Consider the following 27,403-nt stretch of genomic DNA (forward strand, 5'->3'; position numbering starts at 1 on the left):
TGGGGTTCATAAAGAAGGACTTTATTTTTACTACTGGGAATTCAAGCAAAAAATCTTTAAGTTTTTGACTCATCTAATTCTCCTGCACAGAAAAATGTGCTTTAAGAAATATAGTCAAGTTCAGTTGTTAGAATAACTACAGTAGATATGAGATATCATCTGTTCTCCCCCAGGGTATGTTAAATAGCCCCTCCCTGTGCCAATATTTTGTGAACCAACCATTGCAAATAATACGCAAGAAATTTCCCAAATCTATAGTATACCATTACATGGACGACATTTTGTTATCCGATTCAAACATGGATACCTTGAACAGACTGTTTGAAGAAATAAAGATACTTTTACCTAAATGGGGATTGCAAATCGCTCCTGAAAAGATTCAGAAGGGAGATTCTGTTAATTATTTAGGTTATAAAATAGGTTTACAAAAACTTAAGACACAAAAAGCACAAATTCGGAGAGATTGGCTACGGACTCTTAATGACTTTCAAAGACTGTTAGGAGACATTTCCAGTCTACGACCAGCTATTGGAATAACACCTGATCTAATAATTCATTTGAACAAAACCTTAGATGGTGATAAAGATTTAAACAGTCCCAGAGAATTAACAGCTGAAGCAGAAAAGGAACTGACAATGGTTGAGGAAAAATTACAACAGGCACATGTGGACAGGGTGAATCCAGAGCTTGATTGTATTCTCGTCATACTACCATCAAAAATTTCTCCTACAGGAATTTTAATGCAGAGAGATGATATTATTTTGGAATGGATCTTTTTACCACATAAACCAAGTAAGAAACTGAAAACTTATGTGGAAAAAGTCTCTGAGTTAATTATAAAAGGCAAGCTGAGACTTCGTCAACTAGCAGGCATAGACCCAGCAGAAATTATACTGCCTTTCACTGCTGATGAACTAAAGAAATTATGGGAAGATAATGAACCATGGCAAAGAGCTTGTGCTAATTTTTTAGGAGACATTAATAACAACTATCCAAAAAGCAAGAGGCTTAACTTCATAAAGAGAACTTCTTGGATTCTTCCTCGAATCATCCGTGATGCTCCAATAACTGGAGCCCGTACATTCTATACTGATGCCAATAAATCAGGGAAGGCAGGTTACAAATCAGAAGACTTGGGTAAGGTGGAACAAAGTCCGTATAATTCTGTCCAGAAGGCGGAATTATATGCCATTCTTATGGTGCTAAGGGATTTTAAAGAACCTATTAATATAGTTACAGATTCACAATACGCAGAAAGAGTTATTTTACATATTGAAACTGCTGAATTTATACCAGATGATACAGAACTAACCTCATTGTTTCTCCAGGTTCAATATTTGATCAGGAACAGGCTTTGCCCTATGTACATAACACACATCCGATCCCATACGGGTCTGCCAGGTCCTCTAGCACAAGGTAATGCAGAAATTGATCAATTATTGATTGGTAGTGTGCTACAAGCCTCTGAATTTCATAAAAAACATCATGTTAATAGCAAAGGTTTGAAGAAAGAGTTTTCAATTACATGGCAACAAGCTAAGGAGATTGGAAAGAAATGCCCTACTTGCTCTTTCTATAACCAAATGCTACTGCCTGCAGGGGCTAATCCAAAGGGCACCCAAAGGAATGAAATCTGGCAGATGGATGTGTTCCACTTTGCAGAATTTGGCAAATTAAAATATGTTCATCACACCATTGACACTTATTCAGGCTTTCAGTGGGCAACTGCTTTAAGTTCAGAAAAAGCTGATTCAGTAATCACTCATTTATTAGAAGTCATGGCTATCATGGGTATACCTACACAAATAAAGACGGATAATGGTCCTGCTTATGTTTCTAGGAAAATGAAACGGTTTTTTGATTATTACAATATCAAGCATGTTACAGGTATACCATACAATCCTACAGGTCAAGCAGTCATAGAAAGATCAAATCGAACTATAAAGGATATGTTGAACAAACAGAAAGGGGTGGAAAACACCCCCAGAAATAGGTTACATAATGCTTTGTTAACCTTGAATTTTCTCAACGCTAATGAGAAGGGAACAACAGCTGCAGAAAGACATTGGATAATGGAAAAGTCTACTGAACTACATCAACCAGTTTATTTCAAGGATGTGCTGACCTCATAATGGAAGCCAGGAGATGTGCTACGTTGGCGAAGGGGTTTTGCTCTTATCTCCACAGGTGAGGAAAAATTGTGGATACCATCAAAATTAATAAAGGTTCGGTTTGAAGAAGAGAAGCTACTTGGAAAAGATAAATAACAATCCTTTCATAAGGATGGCGAGCATACTGATGGTAAGAAATACAGATAGGTTGGAGGCAGGGTTCTTTTCTTATCTCCACAGGAAAATACTCATCTTCAAAGAAATTAAGGGACCCTGAATATTTAATTACTGATGGATGGACACATTTTTGTAAGTATTAATTTTATTTATATATATATGTCTTATTAAACATTTCTTTATAAATACGTAGAGCTGGTTTTGAAGTTGGACTCTGGCTCAGTCCCTCTCCAGTTTCAAGCCTGTTAATAAGAGAAAAACCCAGAGTTTCTGGAGTTTCTGTCTCATGTCAAGAGCCATGATATGGGACAGAGAGAAATATGAGTTTAGAAAACATCTTTGCTTTTCTCCATATCTATCATACTTTTCATTGAATATATCTATCATGCCTTTCATTGAATATATATATGTATGTCTATATTATTAATGTTTAAGTTTTTCACAATGAACAATGAGTTTTTCCTGAAGTGACATTTGAAGTTTCCAGGAAGAAGATGGGGCCCCACAACAACAACTCTACCTGGTTGATATGACGTCATGATACTGATAGCGCTACTACAAGACCTGTTTTGGATACCAGCTGCACAAGACGATCCCAGCTTGGTTAGCTGAAATGGTGCACATCTTGTACAACATTCTGGCCAGACCTCCACAAAATACTCAGAGACTATTTGCAATTTTAAAAGACATTGATCTTGAAATTTAACCATCATTTTACTTTCACAGGATCCCCCAGAAAGAACGTCGCCCCCATGAGAGCTGGAAGTAATTCTAGAGGACTACATCCCCTCTCCCAGTAAAATTTACCCCTGGGTTTAGGGACATCATTTAGGGGTTGGGAGGTTGAGGGAGGAATTTCATAAGCTCAGGGATCATTTTGAAAAAAAAAAAGAGGGAATGATGGGATAATAGATTTATAATTGTGAGTTACTGCTTTTAGACAAATATATTGGTATCGATTCTTGTATATTGACACAAAGTTAAATTATATTGACTATTGTATGCATGCATGTTTCTATCTCTGTTTAAAACATTTTTTATGTATTGACATATATTGTATTGATAAATATATATTGTATATATTTACCATATTGCAGTGTACATTTCTACCTCTGATTAAGATACTTATATAATGTTTGTGTATTGATATGTATTTACCATATTGCAATGTATATTTGTACAGTGTTTATATTTGGAGGTCATTATCCTCATTTGTTACACAGTTGTTTATTGTCTTAGTCTTTAAGTTAGATAGATATTGAGAATTATATAGATAAATAGTCATCTAAGTTTGTCATTTATAATTAGACTAATCAGGTTCTCTAGATATATAGAGATTATACTCAGTATAGATAGATAATCTTCAACCTCTTCAAAGAGCTGTAGAAAATGGCCTTTAATCTAACTCAGAGTTTCGTGATAGTGAGACACAATTGCTCCTGGCAACACCGCTCTATTCCCGAGAGAATGTTGAGCACCAAAGACACTCCACCTGGAGCCTTTCTTTTTGGCAGAACTGGCCTTTGGGCAAAGAAATGCCCATACCTCAACCACTGACAGAGATACAGAGCATGCATCAATGGATAAAACAGGACTGTCATATCCTGCCAAGACAGGGTAAGATAGTTTTGAAAAGTTCCTTGCCTTTAATAATGGTATGTCAGTTTTGTTAGGCCTTAGCCAAAATTGGTTGACTCAACATTGCAAACAAGACTTTGGGTGATTGCCCAGGTAGTCAGTTGTCTCTGTCAATTGTTGCACATTTTGGATATATCTCATTTGTTGAGTAGTGTTTATTCCCTTCTCAGATCTTTGACGGAGTTGAAGATTATATAATTGTAGTTACTCTCTACATTATTTGGACTCCTTGAGATAGAATGTTTAGCAAAGATTTTGTTCTCAATATTGTTGGTTATATTTATTATTTGTTGTTATTGTATATAGTTGTATTTGGTTTGGTTCTGTCTTATTTAGACAAAAAGGGGAGATGTAGGGATAAGTCCCGCCCCTTGGGGGGCGTGTTCGCCTCGGGCTAGTGTCTGCCTATAAATTTGGTGAGCATGCTCCCAGCCGTCGCTTCTGCTTTCCTGGTCTCCGCGGGAACGGTGGTTCTGTAAGTCTATTTCTACATTAAAGCTATAGATATATATATTTTTACAATCTGTCTGCATTCGTTTACGCTGTTACAATCTGTCTCACTATGTATCTACCTATCTCTGTCCATCCATCCATCCATCCATCCATCCATCCATCCCTATCCTGAAAACATTCAAATGAGTTTCCTTGGGGGGAATGCTTCTGTTATAGTTTAGACATTGAACAACCTCTACAGGCTGAATTCTTAATGGCTTATTTCTCCGGCTGGTGCTATGCGAGGTGGTTGAACCATTAAGAAGTGGACTTCATGGTAAGACTGGTATTGGAGATACAGCCTAGAAGAAGGCTGTGGATCCTTCGTGGCCTCTTTCCCACTTTCTTTCACTTCCTAGATATTAGATGAATGGTGTTGCTCCCTTGCCTGATTTCCTAATACAGAGTTCTGCCTTGCCACTGGCCCAAAAGAATGGTCATGGATTAATACCTGCAGACCTATGAGCCAAGGTACTTTTCTCTTTATAAGTTAATGACCTCAGGGTCCTCACTGGGGTGATGGGACACTGCCTGCCACCATTCCATTCAAAACTTTCCTGAAGAGATTTGCAGGTGTTTTTGACCAGATCTGCCTTGGTGTAGGGATTACCAGAGCAAGCCCTTGAGTGTCACTGGCTCATATCCTAACTCTACCATTTAGTGTCTTTAGACATGTTTTAAGCATGTTTTAAAATGTTTAGCAAATCATGTCTTAGTGCACTCCTCTATTTAGTAAGAACAACAATTCAACACTTGTAGGGATTAGACATGTTCATACATGCCATATGCTTAGACTCATGGTCGATCAACCTATTGTCATTATTATACTTCAACAGTTCTGTAACATACACTGTCATAGCTGAAGCCATAAACACTCTACAGCACAAGAATAATAATATCCATGTCTTATTGGTGATTATAACAAAGCTCTGTCACATGTTGTCAAGAATCATCTGTTGATAAGCCAAGATTTGAATCCCAGTCTTTGTCTCTTAAACACTGGATTATTCCCAATTACATTGAATGATTCGCTCGATTATTTATACTAGTCCATAGCAAACATAGACACTGTGAAATGTTGATGGTGGGCAAATTCAGAAAAGAAGAAACAACTGAGACATTCTATCAAATCTAGGAGAAAGTAAGTGGTTGCAAGTGTTCGCCGAAGCAGCGGCTCCTGACGTCATGACTTAGTATGTAGTAATTTTGAATACTTCAAATTCTAAATGAGAAAGAGCAGAAGAGGGGGAAGACAAGGGGAATGGAAGAGGAGTACTTATACATAATTTAAAATGATTTTGCGTTCATTATGCTAACATACGAAGTAAGAGGTTTCCTTGTAGCGCTCTTCTCCACAGGCTTCACCGCTTTGTTCTCGTTCGTTCCCCTTCCCTGCTGTCTGCTGTGTCCCCTGTGTCACCCATTGCTGATACTCTCCCTCTACCCACAGAGTGTCCCAATTCCCCTTTCATGGGTATGTATTTTTTGTCTCAAATTTTACTCTTTTCTGAAAACAGATAAATTCCCATCTTGAAAACAAATCACCTCAGGAAAACACAGAACTGTGGAATGTTTACACAACCTGAGACGGACTTGAACATCTAAAGGTGAAGTTTGTCTCCTCGTTACCACCATAGTTCACAAGCTCATGGTGGCCTTGCTGGCTCTGATATACAGTGGACATTCAGGCCTCTTAGGCCTCGAAGAAGGAGGCTATTACCCCCATGAATCCTTAGTCACATACAAGTTTTATGAGACAAGCAGAAGCTGGTCAATACTCACAGACAACTGGCACACCCCGTCGTTCCTAATGAATTTTAATAAGTTAGGACATTTGAATGGAACCCTGGGGAAAGGATTCTCCATGACTGACACTCCTTGTAGTATTGGCATCTATTCTCATTCATAAGCTTGGGCTGTGTCAGCCTTTAGGACTTTCAAGAGAATTCTACTTAGTACAAGAAGTCTCTTCATTAGGAATCTAGTTTAGATTTTAAGATGAGCTAAACATGCAAATCCTTCAAACTACCTTCAAATTATAAAATGTAGTTTAAAAAACACATTAAAAGCTACATTTCAGGGATGGTTTCTGGGGGAGGGAGTTTTGCGGAAGGGTAAAAAGGCCTCCGGTAGGCTGACCATGCTCCAGTGGGTGGTCCCATACCCTTCGATGCATGAGCAGCACAAAGTGGATTCAGTGGGTTACAAATAAATAGATAGATAGATAGATAGATAGATAGATAGATAGATAGATAGATGGCACAAAATTGGAAGGCGGTAAGAAGGTGGGGGTAGATCTGGGAGGACTTAGGGGGATGAAGCAGGGGATGACTATGATCAAAATACGTTGCATGAGATTTTTACATATTAATAAAAGTTTTGCAAAAACACACATTTCAAGCAAAGGTAAGAATGCTCAAAATGACCATCATAGACAAAAGGGCACCTTTCAGCTCCAAATGAGTAGCAAACATGCCATGCCTATATATGATCAGTATGAACTTTTCCTGTGGTTCCCATCCTTACAAGGCTTCTCAGAGTAGCCCAGGTAGAAATATGGCATTTCTTAGTTACAGTCTCTACAATTCCATTGACTCAGACTAATGAACATTCCTGAGACATAGAACCATACATTGTTATTTAGTTCAACAAGTGCTTGTCTATTTTTTCCCTTTCAGCCTCGGTTTCTCTCAGCATCTTAGTCGTCTTTATGGCTCTAACAGGCCTTAAAGGGCACAGGACAAACTTGAAATCAGAAGACAGAACAGCACCATTACGCTAAGCAAATAATTACTGAGATAATAAAAATGTCAATTTCTTTTTTTAAAGACAACCCTCACCCTTGCTTTGCTGGGTTTTTTTTTTTTTTCTCTTTATTTTGATGAACAATCCTGTCTGGTACCAACTTCAACTAGTCTCGGATCAAGAAGTGTTTGTGAACCAGGTGACCCAGTCCCATCAACACCAACAAAGCATGTGTTTGAGGTCCCACTGCATGCCAGGCATAACCTCACGATTTCCTGATTCTTGCCCATAAAATCAGAGTCCCCCAAAACCCCACCTTACCTGCTTCCCATCCAGGGTGTACAGGCGCTTCACCACGCCCGAGTCCAGCTTGATGGCATCGGTAATGTCAGTGAGAACCTGCTCGAAGGAATGCGCCGTCTTCTTGTTCAGCAGGATCCTGACAGCCTTCCGTGGCTTCACTCCGCTTCTGATGATGGTGACCAGCTTGGGCCGAATGAAATCCTTATTCTCCCGAACCTCTGAGGGTCCCCCCTTGGCAGTGGCCAGCGAAGACACTGCCCGGGAAGCCGAGGTGGTCTTGACATTCACGGACCAGTTGGGGTTCACATTCTTGGTGTATTCCAACTTCTTAAAGGGCTCAATGGAGCCGCAGACATAGCTTTCACCTGAGGAAGAGAGGGGGATTTCAAGTTGACATCTGGGGAACCCATTTCCTTCCTCACAATTGGTCTCTCGTGTCTCCATTTCTACGCAGGGCAAGAGTTGCCTATGACTTTCAAATCAATGAAAGAATGACTGCAAATTAACTTAAAACACGATTTCTTTTGTTGATGCAGACTAGCTTATTGTGAAGGAAAACAAAGCAAAACAAAACAAAACAAAAAACCCACCGATAGAAACACATCAATATGCATGAATCAGCTTCCAAAGGGAAACGAACTGGAAGTCAAAATTGAGATTATCTGTCGGTACATAAGAGCCTTTAAATTTTCGGCAGACTTCAAAATTAGAAGTGCTTACATCTGGTACCTGAGGTAATTGGAAAACTACAACCAAATCAGTACACAGCTTCTTAAGATAGGTAATACATGTTTAGTGAAAGCACAATACAAAATTCTGTTTAGCCAGAAGAAGTTGTAAAAGCCAGCAGAGATGATTACCCTTCTTTTCTATTGTCTACGTCATGCTGATCAAGCCACACAGGCAAGCAAGTCAGTTCAAACTTGCTGGCAGGCAAAAATGAAGAAAATGACTTGCCTGCAAGCTGTACCCTCACAAATGCACTCGAATACCACGAAGGGTTTATTAATCGGTGACTCGAGAATTTGCTAACGAAACACTCAGTCTGAAAATATCTAGATTAGTCACAAAAGAATACAGCACAGGTGCTGTAATAAGTTGTGAAATAAGTAATTCTAAATACATATTTCACAGGAATGAGGCAGAAACACGTTAAAAGTAAAGATTTTTATCCCAGCACCCCCACCCCACCCACACCTCATTAGGAAGCCTTTGTGAGCAGAACCTGGTAACTGCAGGTAAAGTGGCCCAGGCCTCATTCAGCACAATCCATTTACTGTTATCCAGGTTCTATTTTTAAACTAACAATACGCGCGTGCCATGCCATGGGCTTAGGCAGCCACATAAAAATATCCCATCCCCAACTGGAGTTTCAAAAATAAAAAGGCAGTTGCGTCTGCGTCTTAGTTTGCCTCGTATGGTTGAGGTTAAACACTAACCGAGATAAACCTGGGGAGAAAGGGTTTATTTCAGCTTCTGGCTCCATCATGGAGTGAAGTCGGGCAGGAACACAAGGCAGGAACCTGGAGGCAGGCGCTGAAGCAGAGGTCATGGAGGAGGGCGCTGCTTACTGACTTGTTCACCATGGTTTGCGCAGCCTGCTTTCTTAAAGCACCCAGGACCACCTGCCCAGGGGTGACACTACATTAATAAAGAAAATGTTCCCAGGCCAGGTGGTGGTGGTGCTGGCTTTTAATCCCAGTACTCGAAAGACAGAGCAGGCAGATCTCTGTGAGTTCGAGGCCAGCCTGGTCTACAAGAGCTAGTTCCAGGACAGGCCCCAAAGCTATAGAGAAGCCCTGTCTCGAAAAACCAAAAAAAGAAAAAAGAAAAAGAAAAAAAGAAGAAAATGTTCCCATAGACTAGATATAGGCTACCTAATGTGGTGTTTTCTCAGTTGAAGTTCCCTCTTTCTCAGCTGATCCTAGCTTGTGTCAAGTTGACATAAAACTAACCCAGACAACACATGTAACAACACTTATTTTGCTAAGGATTTTAAACTCTTCTTTCAAACATGCCTATTACACACCACAGAAACCTATAAAACTAAAGTTTCATCCATCCCCCTTCATTGACAGAGCCTGATTGATGCCAAGTATATTTTCCCCAGTATCCAAGTAGATATCATAGATAGATGTGCATACACACGTACATGTGTGTGTCCATACGTGTAAACATATATGATGCTGGCAGCGGTGTCATTCAGACTTTGTTAAAGGATTATGGACTCATCGGTAGGATGAGCTATATAAAAATTCGGGCCCAGGACTGTGCTATGTAAGCATGTGACCTTGGACCAGTCCCTTAGATTTCAAGGTTGCTCTATGAAGCTTCACTGAGCTCTTATGGAGGTCAGATTAGAAAGCCTGGGAATTCAGCTTACTACACATATAGCACAGAGTGCTGGATTCGATCCTTAGCACTCACCCACGCTCAGCAGACAGTGGAGATAAAAGTGTCACAATGCGTAGTTGTTCTAAAAGTGGCCAGAGGCAGCTTTCCTCTTACCCATGCAGTAGGTTTGGAAGGACAACTTGAACCAGTAAGTTAGCCATAGATCAGGCTATGTGCTGCTGCCTGCCATCTCACCTGTAATCCTTACCACAGCCTCTCCCTGTGGGTCACACTGAGGTACGATGGATGACCTAGGTAGCTGGCTCAAGGTCACATGACTAGTAAAGATGAAACCAAGATTCAAAGAGTAATTGGTATGAGTCTAGAGCCTGTGTTCTTACTCATGATTCAGTGTGTGTGTGTGTGTGTGTGTGTGTGTGTGTGTGTGTGTCTGCCTCTTAGGAGGACACCTGTCTGAGATGAGATAGAATAATAGCTGTCCTTGTTAGATTTTTGATTGCCACAAGCTAGAGCTGTCCGGGAAGAAGATCCTTGACTGGGCAATGTCTCCATCGGATTGGCCTTCAAGAAAGTCTGTAAGGAGATTTTCTGATTGAGCACTGATGTGGGAGGGTCCAGCCCACTGCGGGTGATGTCACCTCTGGGGAGGTGGTCCTGGGTTATTTCAGAAAGTAAACTGAGGGAGCCACAGGTGCAAGCTAGTAAGAGCTCTGAGGCCTCTGCTTCCAGGTGCCTTCACTGAGTTCCTACCCTGCCTTTCCTCCATGACGGACTGCAGGATGTTAGCTGAAACGGACCCTTTCCTCCTCCGTGTGCTTACGTCATGGTGCTTATCAAGGCAGCAGAAAGCAGACAGAAACAGAAGAAACAGGGACCACAGCTAGGTTGCAGAAAGACGAGGGATTTTTTTTTTACACTGTTTCAAAAAATTTTCCACAATGTTTATTGAAGATGTGTGTATTTCTCTTTCAGTCCTAAAAGTGCGGTGAGGTTGTAAGTCCCCAGTACTAATGTCTTAGAAACTTCCAAACAGCAAAAGAAAGGAGAGAATTAATCGGAGAAATGACTCAGTCAGAACAAACAAGGCTTGGTATCATCTTGGATTTGAAAGGTAGAAAGGGTAGAAGTTACAGGTGATATTAAACTAGAAGCATCTTATTCCATCAGGCATCTATGTCAGAGTGCCACAGACAAGGTAGTTTACAAATGCCAAACATTTCTCTCTGGAGGTTCTAGAAAGTGGTAGTCCCAGATCGAGACTGGATTCATAGAGCCTCTTCCTGGCAGATGGCACCATCCTGCTGTGTCTTCATAGAGGGAATGGGCAAGGCAGTTCCAATAGGGATCTTTTATCAAGCATATATTCTATTTGTGAGTCCATCCTCACGACCTAGTCACAAAGTTTCTGTCTTTTAACAGCATCGCATCAATGGTTATGTTTCAACATAAGACCTTTGGAGTTCGCCAATATTAGCAAGCTGGTAGGTGGTGACATCACCCAAAAGGTCTGTAACAGGAGAAGAGAAACAGATTCTGGATGGTGGCAAAGGGGGTGTCACATTGACACAGCCGAGTTGGATAAGACCAAGGGTTCATTTCAACTGAATACATCTAGGCAGCTAGAGTGCAGAAGAGAAGTCTGGTCTGAGGAGAGAGGTCATTATTTAATAGTGCCCTTAAAATAATGGGAACTAGTGAGATCACAGAAAATGATCCGAGACAGGAGAGTGGAGGGAGGGCACCATGTCTAAAGTGTGGCAGATAAAGAAGGAAGTAGAAATTCACAAATAGGACACCACGGCAGCAATCACTACAGCTCTACTGACAGATGCTCAGTTGTATAAAGAGCAACTCAAGGAGAGACCATATGTCTACAAGGATTCAAAGGTTCTCCTACAATACTTACTCATTGCCAAGAGGGGCACAGTAACTTCAGAATTAACATTTACCTAAAGTTGCTGACTTTAGGTAAGGCGTGTGGACAGAACATTTCCTTGAAATGACATCCTCAGAGGGATGTAGTGTTCCTTCTGTGGGATCTCTATGCCAAACACTCAGTACCAAACCAACCATCAGACCAAACCAGATGGGCAATCTGCAGGCTAAGGAAATAATATTCAGATTCCCAAGGGCTGCCATGGCTCAGCGGAAGCAACAGAGACATGGCGGCTAAATGCAATGTCTGTTTGCTTAAAAGCAATAAAATCCACAACCTCCATGGAGAAGAGATGGAATTCAGTGGCTGGGACGTGTTGTTAGTCTACAGACCTTCCATTATGGAAGCTGGCCAAAGGGAGAGCAAGACACCCGTCTTGCAGTACCTCTGTAAGACCAAGGTAGTTTCTACATGAACTATTTGTGATTTACTCAAATGATTTGATTTTTAAAAGTAAAATCTAATCCTCAATTCACACATTAACTCTATACTCTTCTCCATTAAAATATTTTCCTAAAAATGCAACAAGAAAATGCGGAGAAATGACTTCTTGAACCCAGTGCACACAGCAGACATGAAAATAGAGCCATCAATTGAAAGACTAGCATATTTGATTATATAAACTTTTGTATAAATCTACATGACAGAAAACACAATCAACAAAGCCAATAGGTTAAGATGAATATAGAAAAAAACTCATTAAAACAAAGGATTAATATTTTAAAAAGAAAAATAGATCCAAGTCAGGAAAGACTCCAAGGTGGCAGAAAATGATAAAAGTACAAAGCAAAGGGCATAGCAAAATATGTAAATGTCCTTTAAACACATGAATGACGGAAATTAAAACCATAACAAGATAGAAGTATTTTCTTGATATACAGAAAAATGACAAGATACTTGATAACATCATCCCCTTGAAGGTGGTCAGAGTGGAAATTGGTGGACAAGAATTCTCTGGTCATCTATTACCACCATGCAACAATGTTCTAGGCAATCCTCCTAAAATCAACCACTCACATGGACAGGCAATATATTTCCAAGTGTGCTCACTGTAATACTATTCGTAACAACAAACCGTTGCACATATCTTAGAACCTCATCAAGAGGAGACTGGTTAACTAAACTAAGGTCCCTCCATACAAGGAATAGTGTTAAGTAAATAAAAGGACACGCTTGTTCAGAATGTTATTGATAGGAAAGGGTCTCCAAGGTATTAAAGCTAAGTGAAAAGCAAGGTGCAGAACTGGATGCATTTAAAGCTACCATTCTGGGTTGATTACATGTAGATGTAATATGTTTAGTAACACTAAGAAAGGACTGAAAATGAAGAAAGAACACAGCTACTACACACCGGGGACTTTCATGGAAAAGCCTGCTTTACAGCTTTACAGAAATTAATTATTAAATTATTTGACACGTCAGAGGGAAGCCCAGTGAAATTAAATGAGCTACATAGAGCAGAGAAGCTACGCCAAGATAGGAAGAAAACCATCCTAAAAGACAGGCAAATAAAAGTGAGGCCAGGCAAGAAATCCCTTAACTGCTAGGTGAAATGCTGTGGATTGGATAAAGTCCTTCCTATAGCCACGTAGTTAGGCAACTTGTGCAAAGACACATGGGGAAATGGAGGAAGGGGTGGGACCCCATTGTTTCTAACAGTTCTGATCCAACAAGCTCGGACTTATTGATGTTCAGGGACTTAGTAGCTGCATTATTTGTATCCTGAGATGAAAAGGTTCTGGTCCTCCCACTCCTAGAAATGCAGGGGAAGGAATCAGCCAACCATTGTTCAGGATCCTGCCACATCCCTCTTTTAAGAGTCTGAAGGATTTAGGTGTGGTTCTCTGATTTCTCCACAACAGCTGTATCCCCAAAGTAGAACCAAAATGGCTCAGAACTGGGGAAGGAGGTCACACCCCAGGTGAGCCACTGCCAAAAGAGGGCTGCAGGACAGCTGTCCTCGGTGAAGGTCACGGCTTGTGAAAACATACCAAGACTGCCATAAAAGCAAATCCTTGGGAATGCCACCTCCAATGCACCCTTAAGTAGACGTGTGTACACTCGTGTCAGCGTGCCAAGATAATACAGACACAGACAGGCACACAATCACTTGTTTGTACAAACACACAGTCAATCGCTTCTTACATAATTTGAGCTCAGCACCGAATTGAGCTCAGAATCTATCAGTGTGCCTGGAGCACACTTATGCCTAATGATCAGAGTCTAATAATAAAACAGAGAAAGTGTCCATACGATTTATAAATAAAGCCCACATTTGTCATAGTGACTTGGAATTTTTAGCCCGACACGAAGTGAGAAAGAACAAACTTTAGAAAGTAATTGCAAGCCAAACACACTCGCACTACACTGACTAGAGGATTTAAATTAAAACTCAAACTTTGGCGTGCTGGGAAGGAAAATAGAAAACTGACATCACGAACTGATGTTTGCATAAATTAGCTTGGGAAGTGAGGGATATGGGCCTAATGAGGATGAAGCAACGTTTTGCATTTTAATGGGCTAAGCAAAAATGTAATAGACAAAAAAACAAATATCAATGAATTGCTAGCTATTTAAACACTAAGTGCAGCTGCACACTAATTGTCAGTATTATGAATAAAAAATGTTTTAACTAAAAATTCAAAAAATATGCAGACTCACACGAGACACTAAAGATATCATTCAACTGGGAGAAAAAAAAGGTCTATTTTTTTTTTAAAAAAAATTTAAACATCAGAATAGTCCATCAGCAGTTGGTCTATATTGGTTGTGGGGAAAGCATTGAGAGAAAATCAAAAAATGACTTTGGGAGTTGTAAAGACAGTTCAGTGGTTAAGAGCACTGGCTGCTCCTTCAGGGGACTCAGGTTCTGGTCCCAACACTCACAAGGTGTCTCATAACCATCTATAACTCCAGTTTCAAAGTATCTAACTCCCTCTTCTGGCCTCTCTGTAGGCTCTGCCCACATGTGCAACACATACATACATGCAGATCTAACACTCATACATTTAAAATAAATAAATATTTTTAAAAGATAACTATTTCTGAGATCAACAGTTTCTAATTTTAGAATTAAGTGCATAATAAAAACATTTTTGTAGTGGCATTTCACTTGTATTTTAATAAATAAAGCTTGCCGGAGGATCAGAAAAATAAAACAGCCACACTGGCTAGCCTTACAGACTGGGCAGCAATGACATACAATTTTAAACCCAGGAACGACAATGGCACACACTCTTAATCCCCGGAGCCACACTATTTTGCCATAGAAGCCAGGCGGTAGAGGTGCATGCCCTTAATTCTAGAGCTGGAGAGGATTATAAGACAAGAGAAGACAGCTCTAGGTCACAATCTCATCCTGAGGTCTCTTGGAGGCAGGATCACCATTTTCAGACTGAAGTCAAGGTAAGAATTAGTTTTCTGGTCTTCAGGTTGAACCCCAATATTTATTTCTGAGTTTTTATTAATTGTGCTTCACATTTGAAAAAGAAAAAAGTTTTCCAAGAAGTAGTAGAAGAAAAATATTCATTGAGATCCACTACTGGGCACAGGAGCAGGTGGTTTCTAGAGAATGTTGTACTGAACGTCTGCCTTCCCAGTGCACCAGAAGACAATGAACACACTGAAAAAGCACTAAAGTGCCTTTTGCAGGAGCTAACGTCACAGCATAATGCATCTTGGTGCCTACCTTCCTGAGTTCAAATCCTACCTCTACCATTTGCTGCTATGTGATGTTGCCCTCTCAGGATCCCTGTGGGAACCACAAGGACTTACATAGTCAAGGGCTCTGACTAGGGTTGGACACACGCTCAGTTACTTCAGCTAGCATAACCGTCTTCGACCAAGGCAGCAATAGCTCAGTGCAGGCATTATATTATGGTAAAATAAGCAGGAGAGTGAGCGGAGACGCTGGTGACCAGCCATGCCATGGCTAGGAAGGCAGTACGGTCAGCAGCCATGTCCCATGGCCTCTCTTTGATCAGTGTGAATGGTGAGTCCAGGCCAATTTTGAGCGAAAAAAGCAGAAGTACCCTTGTCTTCGAGACGCCTAGATGTTTGAGGTGACTCTAGGGCAGAACGAGGCATCAATGCCCTGGCTGTCTGGGGCATGCTGAGATCTAAGCACACTTTTCTACAACACCACTACCCCACACAGGATGTCTTGGTGACAGGTCAGACACCCGCCTCAGCTGATCTTGCTACAGAGTGCTTGGGAAACACCACCAAATGTTTGACTTTCTCTTGTATTTACCAAGGTCATACAAAGGACATGGCACAAAAATCAAAGTTGACACAGAGAGATCTCGTGTCAGTCTTCCCCTTTAATTTGCTAGAAGTTCCAACCTCTGAATAGAAGGAAAAGAGCCAAGGCTACAGGCATCTTGGCAGAGTGACAAGCCACCAAAAAGATGTGAATTCCCGTAAAGTAAAGACACAAAGCTCAGGCTGCTCCACACCGGTTGGTGTCCAGTCATACTGGGCCTGGGCTGGAACTCCTGCTGAGGGACCAGGGGAAAGTGGGGGGACACAGAAGCCCCAGCTACAGAGGAAGACAAGGGGGCTCTGACTGTATGCAGCCATGTGGCTGCAAGTCTGGATGCCAATCAGGCAGGATGGAATGCTCCCTGCTACCTATACAAGCCCAGGACCCAGCTGGACAGTGGGACCTGGCCAAATCCTGCTGGAAAAAAAGATGAATTCAGAACAACAATAGGCTGCATTTGGTCTGAAGGTGCCAGCTACTTCATCCTCACCTTCAAAACTTAAGCTCAGAAAGACCTCTCTCTCCAAAGGACTCTTAGGGATACTCAGTACCAGTTATTGCACCCCAAAATCATTAAAGTTGGTTATGATTTTTACAGCAATGAATGAATTCATGCTTTGTTCAAATGATGAGCAAAGTCTCATCCAGAACAGATTATCTGTTAGAATGAACTAGATTTAAAAAAAAAATATGAACAGACAAATTTCTTCTTAGTCTCAAATACCACTGGAAGATAATAACCCTCTCCAGGAGGCACCCAGTGGACAGCATTGTTAGAAGACCCTATTTTTGCTTCAGTGGTCACCACTAACTTATCATATAACCATAGACATACTATTTGAGTTTTCTGGTCTCGGATCTTCAGCGATAAACTGAATGGATTTTGTATCTTTCCTAAGTCCCTCTCCACTCTAAAATTTCATACCCTCACTTCGAGACCTTTTGGACATCACGACACAATAGTTCAGCTGGTGTCTAGAAACATCCCTGAACTATGCAAGTGAAGACATAAAAACAAACTTCAATGATTAACAGGGCATAGGTTTGAGAAAGCAGACAGGGTTCTTTGGGGTTTGATACATTTTCCTTCTACCTGTCATTATTAGGAGCTAGCTACCTGGCTGAATACCATCCACTTTCTTTTCGTTTTTATGGAGCAGAAACTTAAATATGTTAAGCATTAAGGGGCTCCTAACCATGGGCTAACAGACAAGTGACCCTCAGTGGTCTCAGTTGCCTTCAGGGTCCCCAGAGGTTCTCAAAGACTCACCTTCCACCAGCTGGTCCAGGCTGGAGACCTTCTTGACTCCATCGATGGTGTAGATGGTTCTCACTCCCTGGGGCAAATTCACGTTATCCGAGAGAGTTCGGGTCAAATCAGCCAGCAGGGCCTCGAAGGATCGGAAGCGGTCTGGAGAGATGGCGTACACAATCCCTTTGAAGTAGCGGTCACCATTTCTGTAGAATCGAACCTTCTTGGCTTTCTTCTCGGAGCTGAGCGTCTGCAGTGTGCGCGTGCGGTAGAAGCTGCAGTGGGCGCTGTGTGTGGGACTGGGCAGACCGTTCACCCGGGACCCCCTGCTGTACCTCTGCGCCTTGTCCCGTTCATCAAAATGCTCCAACTCCATATCTCTGCCAAACGACATGACTGCTTTGTGTGTGGAACCTGCGAACCCCAGAAAGAGACACAGACCTGGTTACCTGAAGATCTTGGGTTGAGAGGCTATGAGAGCTGCCGGGAGGAAACACTGCAATGACTGGTGATGTATTTGGGTTGTGGAGTGGGAGAGAAAGAGGAGGAGGATAATAAGCAAGGAATAGAAGAAAGCAGATTTCCGTGTTAACAGCCTATTACTCAGCCACAGTTTGGTTATATACAGCTCCCACTGCTGTCTGCCTACCACCCCTCAGGCTACAATCACATCCTCTCAAGGGGTCACCTGCATGTTTCTAAGCAGAGAAACTGGGGCCTGGAATATTCCTTCACATTTCCCCCAAGTAATATGAGCTGTGCCCAGGTGGTGTGCCAATCCCACCGGCAGGAAGAAAAAGTGAGCTTTCATACATCAAGCAGGGTGGGGAAGCGAAGGGGTTAGCATTTCGTGGTCAGACTGTAAGAGCTTTGACCTCTGCGTGCTCCCTATGGCCAGGTGAAGAAAAAAATTAGATCCATCTGGAGGTTCTATCTCCTTTTAAAAAAGACTTTGAACATAAGCACATATCTTATATGCTAAAACATGACTTCACTCCAGACCTTTTGCTTGTGCTTAGTAAAATAATAATAATAATAATAATAATAATAATAATAATAATAATAGAGGATTACAAAATGAGGGTGAAGGGGAAAGGAAGAGGAGGATTGTTGAACATACTTGACCCATTACTAACTCTATAACCTGAGATATCGACTTGATTGGCACCTGTAAAACTCAGAAGCAGGAATAAGAATAGTACCTATATCACCATTCATATCGGGTACTAATAAATGCAAAGTTTGCAAGTAATGAGCACTGATTTATTTAAATAAAGTGTGCTTTGTATTCCTGACCCTGGCACAGAGGTAGCTAGTGGAAACAGAGCCATCACCTACCCCCTCTTGCAAAGGAGGCACCTGACTGCCATCCCATGAGCCTCTGGAAAAGGGATCGTCCTGCCACACATTCTGCTCTCTATGGGGCCCTGTGGTCAGCAAGCTGCTTATTGGATAAAGCCATTCTTGCTAGGTAACGGATAAAGAATGGAACTCCTGTGGGAGGATCAGTTTCAACCCAACAGTCTGGAGAGTGGAAAAAGCCTCAGTCAGAAAGGATACACTTTTCATGATGAAATTCCAGGCACACTTAAATAGCATGTAAGTGAGATAGAAGTACAAAGGAAGAACCAAGCTCTCCCTTGTACTTCCCAAGTCACCGATGGGAAGTTTCCCTAGACTCAACAAAACTACCGTGTCTTCTTGTGACTATCTCTTCACGTTCAGCGAACTGACCCCCGCCCAAGCCATTCAGAATTGGTTTACATAAAAACTAACGTATCAGTTGAGTAAGTCAATTTAATTTAAAGTTTGTGATAAACTGAGTGTGGTGGGCCATCTTCAGTCCCATAGTTAAGTTTGAGGTCAACCTGGGCTACATGAGATCCTGTCCCAAAAGCCTCTAAATTAATTAGCTAGTTGATTAAATAAAACTTATAATAAGAAAATTTATACACAAAAATATAGCTAGAGAATCCAATGTCCAAAAAATGAAAAAAAAGAAAAGAATATTGATGTCCAGGATACAGTGACCGTAGGATTCAGCCAACAGTTATTTAATGTCTCTAAAAGCAACACAAACAAAAACCTCTTCTAAAACTCACAGAAGTCAGTCAGTCCCATCAAAGCAAGGTCTAAAAAGTTGGATTTACCCAGAGTCTCCAAGTTATAGTTGAGGGAGTTGGATTTTCAAGTTTCGTTTATCATGATTCCAAAGTAGGTGTTCTTTGCCCCAGGTCTATGACACTAGGCCCTGGTTCCACGTGAAGCATGAGTTTTGAAGCTATCACACCTGTCTAGCTCAGTGACTTTGTGCTGGACACCTAACTAACCAGGGGCCTTGTGTTGCAAAGTCCACTGGGAGGCCTGGGGGTACAAAGGGAAGAGCACAGTATGATTAAAGTCCTTTGTTTGAGTTCAGTGCATCTCTCCTTCAAACAGGAAAACTGACTCTCAGGTCTCAAACAATCAATCACAATCTAATTTTGCATCTTTATTAAAACTCTACCAGCTGTGAAGTGGTTTTGCTGGTTTTGAAGTAACTTACTTCAAAACAGTCACCACTGGGATCAATCCCGTAGACTTAGCTGCATTACAGAATCATAATTCTGCCCTGATATTGGTACCTGCTCCTACTTTGCCCATATATTTGTTAAGTAATCTGTTTTCAAAACGGTGTGTGAGTTGAGGATGGAAGGGAGTTTGATGAAAAGGGGGGAGGGGAGAAGGGGGACATGAAAGAGGGAGGAGAGAGTGGAGGAGTCTGCCATGTTGAGCTCACTCAGTAAGCTTCAGAACTTCCTAAGTGACAAAGGCAGAGGTGGCTTTCGATTGGGTTTGTTTCCTTTTTAAAGGCATTGACCATTCTTTCATTCCTAGAGGCTTCCTCCCAAGTAGATGTAAACAAGAAGAAATAAACAGAGAGCTAGCAAAATGTGGCACACTGATGTGACCAGAGACAGTAAAAATCCAATTCCAAGGGTCTTCAGAGGTTCACAGCTGCCAAGAAGTGTTGGCAGTTGCTTGAGCTGGGAACACTTTTAGGAACAAGACTCCAAACCAAGTGAAAATAAATCTACTTAAAGCACAGAAGAGTTTGGTTGATTTAGTCATGGGTTCATTCAGGGCAGGGATTACCTCTCCCGCTTCCCATCAGTGAGCAGGTGCAGATGGTGCCAGCAAAGCAGAACCCAACTCAAAGTGAAATTGCTGTCAAGGCCACAGCTTTGGCTAAGTGAAGGTCAAAGCCCTCCCTTCACACGTGAGTCTTGTGGTAGTCGTGTGTGGTATGAAAACACGTGCTGTCCCCTTGCCTCCGCTAGCTCAGCTTTCAGAGATGTAGTCATACACGTGAACTAAGAACTCCAGAAGAAAATTCTCTGGGCTTCCACAGGGTCACACTTCCTGTAGAAGATGTTGGCTAGAAGATGCTGGACCAGCATTCACAGACTGTGAGTGAGAGGTCTTGGGATACGTGTGTCTTGGCACCAAGAAGGGACTCTCCATCCTCAGCCACAGAGACCACAAATCATGGGTGGAGAAGAACGTGAACATTTCCTGTAAATATCACAAAGCCCCAAAAGCACCATTGTTCTTTGTGGGATTTCTCACCATTCTGAGGAATATCTATGTTCACCTTTCTCTCTATGAATGGGCTGCCATTTCAGCAATTTGGAAACACACACACACACACACACACACACACCTAGCATAAACCCTAGTTATCACATCTGGAAATCCAAGGCATATTTTAGCAGTCGGATTAGGATCCAAGTGAATAGAGATGCAAGAATAAAAGACACACGCATGTATCTTCTGAGTGCCTGCACCACCCCAAACGAACACATCACAGGATGTGAGCATCTTTTAAATTGTCCAGCATATGACCTCTCTTGAAATCCCTCCTAACCTGCATCCATGCAACATTCGATACCTGGAATGCTGCCCTACTTTCCTTTCTCATTGAAAGGCTATGATAGATATATTTAGGAACAGTCATGACACGTTTCTTTTGCGGAACACCCTGCAGTGTGGCAGCTGAGAGTATGTGCACAGTAACCTGGGCACACATTCACGGGTGCAGTCAGAGTGGGAGCCGGTTTGAATGAAACCTTCTCGCTTCCTCTCACCCACAAGCATTTTCTTGCCAAATCCAGCGGTGATGCCTCGCAAAAAACCTGGTTTCCAAAAGCAGCCTCTTTTGTGGGGCAATGCGGTGCTGTGTGTGCGCTCCCCCTAGGAGGAAAATGTCTTTTCCTCTCTGCATGTTTTTAGCACTGCAGGTACTAATTCGTACACGAGGCTGCCTGGCTGTCCCCGGAGGAACTTGAGACCATGCAAAAAGGTACTTGCAACACCCACACTGCAGCCCTCATCACCAGGCACATGCCACCCTCCTGGGCACTCGGGAACGCACACAGCACACACACACACACACACACACAATAAGAAGACAGGCCCAGCCACTCCTTCCTAGCCCACTTGGTCCTAGCTCCACAGCCAGTCCTGACAATGACAAGCGCCTCTCCCAGCTCCTCCGCCCGGGCTAGGCTCTCCATCTCCAACAACAAGGCGATGGAAAGCCTGCCGGGCCCAGCTTGCCAGACTCCCTATTTAAAGGCGGATGGCACCAGACAAAAGAGGCAGGAGCCAGCAGCCCCGAGGCCGCGGGCACACAACGCCCCGGGCCAGTCCAAACTGGCCAGCCCCAGGCAGCCGCCTTTCGAGGAAAGGCGGGCGGGGCTGCTGCCGCCCAGTGGGGTCCACCCTTGGCCGGGGCCACCAGGGTTGCGGTCAGATGGCACCGCGGGGCCTGCCCGCACCTTCCCCAGCCCAGGCAAAGCACGCACCGGTCGCGGGTGGCCGCTGGGTTGTCTGTGGCCGGCTGCTGTAGCTGTCCTCGCCGGGCTGGGCGCGGCTGGGGCTGCGGAGCACGGGCGTCTGGGTTGCAGCCGCTAGTGCACGGATGCGCCGGGGCTGGTCCTCATTGAAATGCGGTTCTCTGCTCAGCCTCACTCCTGCCTCTCTCCCGAGGAGGGCGGTGGCGCGCAAGCTTTTCTTGTGTCTCACTCGCTCTCACGCCCTCCCTTCTCCCTCCTTCTCGTGCTCCGCCCTCCCCCCCTCCTTGGCAGGGCGCACCCACAGTGCTTGCGTCCAGGGTCTTCCTCTCTCCTTTAGCCAGGTTCCTGGCTGCAATGATCTTGGTGATTTGGCTTGCCTGGACACCTCCAAAGCCTTCCCTAGACGGACTTGCCAAAGGATGGGGGTTGATTGGATGGTGGCCGAGGGGACTGAGAAAGAGAATATGGATAGAGATGGGTCTGAGCCAGGACTTGCGCAAAGCAGAGATGTGACCCAAAATCGAGGTTGCCTTCCTCAAATGAGGACCACCCCCCCCAACACACACACACACACAGCCATATCTTCTAATATGGATTAGAAAGCTAGAGGATCGCCCCCTCAAAACCGCTTTTCCTGACCTCTCTCGGAGGGGGTGGGGGGACCAGATCTTTCAAGCTAATCACTGTGATGTAACCCTCAGTACTTGAGAAGGGTCACAGCCCATCCATCATCTGCTAAGACCCCAGAACATGAGTCACTGTTGAGCCGGTGACCTCCTGCTGAGGGCTTTATTTCACAATATAAGCCTTTGATAACTTAAGGGCCACACTTTACTCTTGGAGGCCTCCTGGCTGCCAAAACTGGCGGTCTGTCAGGCTGGAAAGCCCCATAAGCTTACACAAGCCTTCCCTCCCAAGACAGGAATGTTCTCAGAGGCCAGATGTTCACAGCTTCCTCTGGATAAAAGTACCCTTTGGAGACAAGTGTGGGCATTGGGAGCCCATCCCGGGCATCTCTGGAAGCCTTAGCATAGCAGTATACAGCCCGAATATTAAAACAAGCCCAAAAAACAAACAAATAAAAACCCAGTGGTTCTCAATCTTTCTAATGCTGCAACCATTTAATACATGTCCTCATGTTATGGTGACCCCAAACTATAAAATTATTTCATCACTGCTTCATAAGCGCAATTTTGTTACTGTTACAAATTGTAAATATTTGTGCTTTCTGATGATCTTAGGCAACCCTGGAAAAAGAGTCGTTAGAGACCCCCCAAAAGGGGTCGGGACCAACATGTGAGAACCAATGCTAGCCAATACATACACTTATACCAATACATGTAGTTGTTCATCTTTCTGACTCTATATGGCTCAGTGGAAAATTTGAAATTATTTTTATCTCCTGCCCACTGGGCCCAGTTATGTATTTTACTGTTTATTATTGCTAAAAGTTATTCTGAAATACTTTCAAAATATTATATTCATGTTAGTGCCTCTTTGTTAGAAAATGCAGCTAAATGAGATGCATGTTGCATATTCAACAAGTGATGGGCTATTTACTTTTGAGCTCTGTAATAGGTCAGGGATAAGCAGGCAATGAACTCACCAAATTAACTAGATGCAAAAGTACCACACTCTGCTTCCTCAAATTCTGGTGCAAATCCAGACCCCAGGGGTAAGTCAAGAGGTTGACAGAAACCGAGTCTGCTTTATCGAGACCAGAAATCAGGGCCTCATTTATCTTGTTAGTGACAAACCCAGAGTGATTTCTGCCGAGTGTCTAACTAATTGAGATCCTCCCCTAATTCCCCCATCCCCCGTGGGCATGCTCCCAAGATCATTTCATTTTCTAAGTGGTTTGTTTATTTTAATTCTATGTGTATGAATGTTTGCCTGCATGTATGTATGTATGTATGCATGCACACCACATGCGTCAGTAGCCCTGGAGGCCAGAAGAGGATGTCACAACCCCATGAAACTGGAGTTACAGGTGGTTGTGAGCCACTGTGTGGGGGCTGGGTATCTAACCCAGGTCCTCTTCAGAAGTAGTCGATGCCATTATCCACTGAGCCATCTCTCCAGCCGCCTCACATAGCTTATTAAGCGTTTCATATAACTGAACGGCATCTGACCTTCATCCTAAGGGTTTTACTTGGGAAAAAAAATGAAGATAAAGTGTGAAAAGAAACAAGATTGTACCTGACTGTTTTAGTGAGGGAGTCTCTAGGCATCATTTACCGTCCCCCAAAAACTAGAATACAAGTGACAAGCGAATGGACGGAGGACCTTGGCAGCACCAAGCCACCAAGCTATGGCCATATCCCACAGGAAAGCAGGCTGACTAACCCACGCCAAGAACCCGACTAAAGTAAAACCTAAAGCTGTCCCAAGGTAGCCTAGGCCTTTAGAAAATGTAATTCATGTTCATTAATAATTCTTCATCCTAATAAAATGTCATAAAGTGAACAACTCAAGGAATTTTTATTTGTATTTATTTAAAAAAATAATACCTTTATTCTTTGAGAATTTCATATAATGTATTTTGATCATATTCACCACCTTCCATAATTTCTCCTAGATTCACCCTCACCTCCCGATCCATCCGATTTCATGTTTTCTTTTAAATCCCCCCGGCTGTTATGTAACAGCTTCCACTGAGGTTGAAGCATTCCACCCTGTTGAAGCAGGAAGGTAAAGAGCTCAAAATAGCTTCAGAAAGTCCCCAAACTAACTCGATGCATAAGTTCCTCCCTGCTGGCGTAAGCAATAGCAACTGAGAGTCTCTCTTAGACAGCCAGGCTGCAGAGAAGACTCTTAGGAGACTGGACACTGCTGTCTGGAAGAGGTTTAGACCAGAGTCCCGTGGAAGGACACTCCAACCTGTTAAACTGCCTAAAGGCTGTGCAGGCTGCTCCAGGTTTTCCAGCTTTTGTGAGCTGTCACCCATGCTGGGGTGGGCTTTAGTGATGCAGCTGTCTTTGAGTCGTTTCTGCTCTTGTGAGTGACCTTACAAAACTCGGTGATCCACCAAATTAGATTTTGGGGTATCCATACTTTGATCTGTCGGGGTCCCCACCTGGGGTAAGTGGGCAGGTGTGTTACATCTACCTCCCAAGGGTAAGGTCGTTACACAACATCCGTCAAATCTGTGCTGTCCCACTGCTCTGGGAGAATGTCATCTACCTATCAGGATCACACAAAACAAAAACTGATTTTTCTTTTTTCTCTCCCAACAGAGGATGCCAGAAGCCGGGGTGAGATTGGGAATTTTTTTGTTTTCCTTGGGCTTTCAGGAGTCTTGTGCATCTTCCCACAGTCACTATGATCTGGCATGGGCAACTATCCTGTCATGTTTTTAAAGTGCCACCATCTCTGGCTCTTACAGTCTTTCTGCCCTCTCTTCATCAATGGTCCCTGAGTCTTAGAGGAAGGATGTGATCAGTGCATTCCACACAAGGTCTCACTACATAACCTTGGCTGGCCTGGAACTCACCATGTAGACCAGGATAATCTCAGATTCACAGAGATCCACCTGCTGCTGCCTCTGGTACTGGGAATTAAAGGTATGTGCCACCAAGCCTGACTCAAGAAATTTTTATAAATTGGCATTATTCCCTTTTGTAATAAGAAATTGACCACCCAAAGCGATTATAACTGTATCAGTTCCCATGAGCATCAGAAGTTGCTGGAAATTTCGTTTCAGCCCAATTTATTATTTTCTCTGAGGTAAGCCAACGGAACACTAATCTGCAGAAGATCTTTCAAAGCAATTACTTTAGCTGCTCATGTATCTCTGGCACGGCACTCCAAACATACTAAGGTCCAGGTTAGATGAGGTTTGAGATCTTTATAAGAACCAAGGATCCCTTACGAACCTAGTAGTTCCTCCATAACCTTGCACTTTCCTAAGGCTCAATTCTCCACCTCCTAAGAGAAATCTAGTTTCCTATGGGTGAGCTCTCCCCAGCCCACTCTCAACCCCAACCTCTGCTCCTCAAACGCAACTTTGATCTACTTCCCTGAAGTTTTCCTGTTTGTCCCAAGTGCACCTTTTACCACAAAGGGAGCAAGTCTATCAGTCCTCACTCACCCTTGATATTCCTCATTCCCCACTGCAATCTCCTAGACCCCTCCTAGGTACCTGCAAAGCCTTAACCTGCAGCTCTCTCATATTACATGGATTAGCTTCCCTACAGTCACTTGCCTCTTGTCATCTCCCTACACATCAGCTTCTAGGGACCTGGACATGTCACAGCAAGGGTGGAAGCACTATAATTTCAAAAAGCATTGACACCCTGTTTCTAATGAAGGACCTGTTGGCAGAGGCTACTCGTTTGTTTCCCGACCACCCTGATTTGAAATGATCACACAGATTATTTGCAATACCGTTTGGCCAATAGCTTAAGCATATTGCTTATCTAGCTTTTATATCTTAAATTAACCCATTTCCATTATTTTATATTTTACCATGAGACTCGTGGCCTACCAGCAAGGTTCCAGTTGGTGGCTCACATCTTTCTCCTCTGGTGTCTACATGACATCTCACTGACTCTGCCTGCTTTCTCCCAGCATTCAGTTTAGTTTTCCTGCCTACTCTATTCTACCCTATTGCTCTATTCAGGCCAAAATAGCTTCTTTATTCAATAACCAATAAAAGAAACATATACACAGAAGGACTTCCTACACCAGGACCCTAACATGAAATTAATGTCCCTGCCAAGCACACCATGCTATTGACTCAGCAGGTAGATTAGAATTTCCATGCCATTCAGGGGTAGGTCTTCCTTCAATATCTGCTCAGTTACGTTCAGGGGAGCCCAGTGTTCTCTCTCAAAGTGTCTGCAGGTTATACTGTGTTCTTTGGTCCTATCCCTGACCTCTGCTATGAGATGTTTTTGGACTCTAATTGTAATACCTTGTATCTGGGTAGCCCCTTCAGGTGCCCATCATGTTGATGGGGTGTCAAGGCCTTCATCTTGGTTGCTAATGAAAGTTTTCAGCAGGAGCATGGTCCCAGCAGGTTTTGACAATGACAGCCCATGATCTCTCTGCAGATAAATGGTTGATGTCCAACGATTCCCTCAATGCACTTGGGTAATTATATAGACATAGTCTCTGTCACAAATAAATACAGAGCGATCCCATGGTGTCAAAAACTCACATCTGTGCACCCAAGATTACCTGCTTAGTGCCATGTTGAAGTCATGAATATCCACAGAGCACCTGATTTTGCAATCATCCATCCAATAAATAAGATAAATAAGTTCTGTATCTCTCCAACATGTCAGCCAC

General features: G+C 42.9%; 1 protein-coding gene across 6 annotated transcripts in view; it reads right to left on the reverse strand.

Moving 5' to 3' along the window:
• Positions 1-22,384, reverse strand: part of Dclk1 (doublecortin like kinase 1) — a 293,883-nt gene extending 271,499 nt beyond the window's left edge. For 2 of the 6 annotated variants that reach the window (XM_041659045.1, XM_041659042.1), the window contains exons 1-3: positions 22,121-22,363; positions 17,292-17,687; positions 7,485-7,831 (exon numbers count right to left, since the gene is read on the reverse strand). In XM_041659045.1, coding sequence (XP_041514979.1) covers positions 7,485-7,831; positions 17,292-17,667 — 723 coding nt within the window. In that variant the 5' untranslated portion in view covers positions 17,668-17,687; positions 22,121-22,363. Of the gene's footprint in view, positions 1-7,484; positions 7,832-17,291; positions 17,688-22,120 lie in introns of all 6 variants that reach the window. The other 4 variants (XM_041659051.1, XM_041659050.1, XM_041659043.1 and 1 more) reach the window with 3 other exon arrangements.
• Positions 22,385-27,403: the final 5,019 nt, after the last annotated feature.

Source organism: Microtus oregoni, unplaced genomic scaffold, assembly GCF_018167655.1.
Source record: "Microtus oregoni isolate MIOR12 unplaced genomic scaffold, Mior012 000010F_ref0000083, whole genome shotgun sequence".
NCBI classification, from domain to species: domain Eukaryota; kingdom Metazoa; phylum Chordata; class Mammalia; order Rodentia; family Cricetidae; genus Microtus; species Microtus oregoni.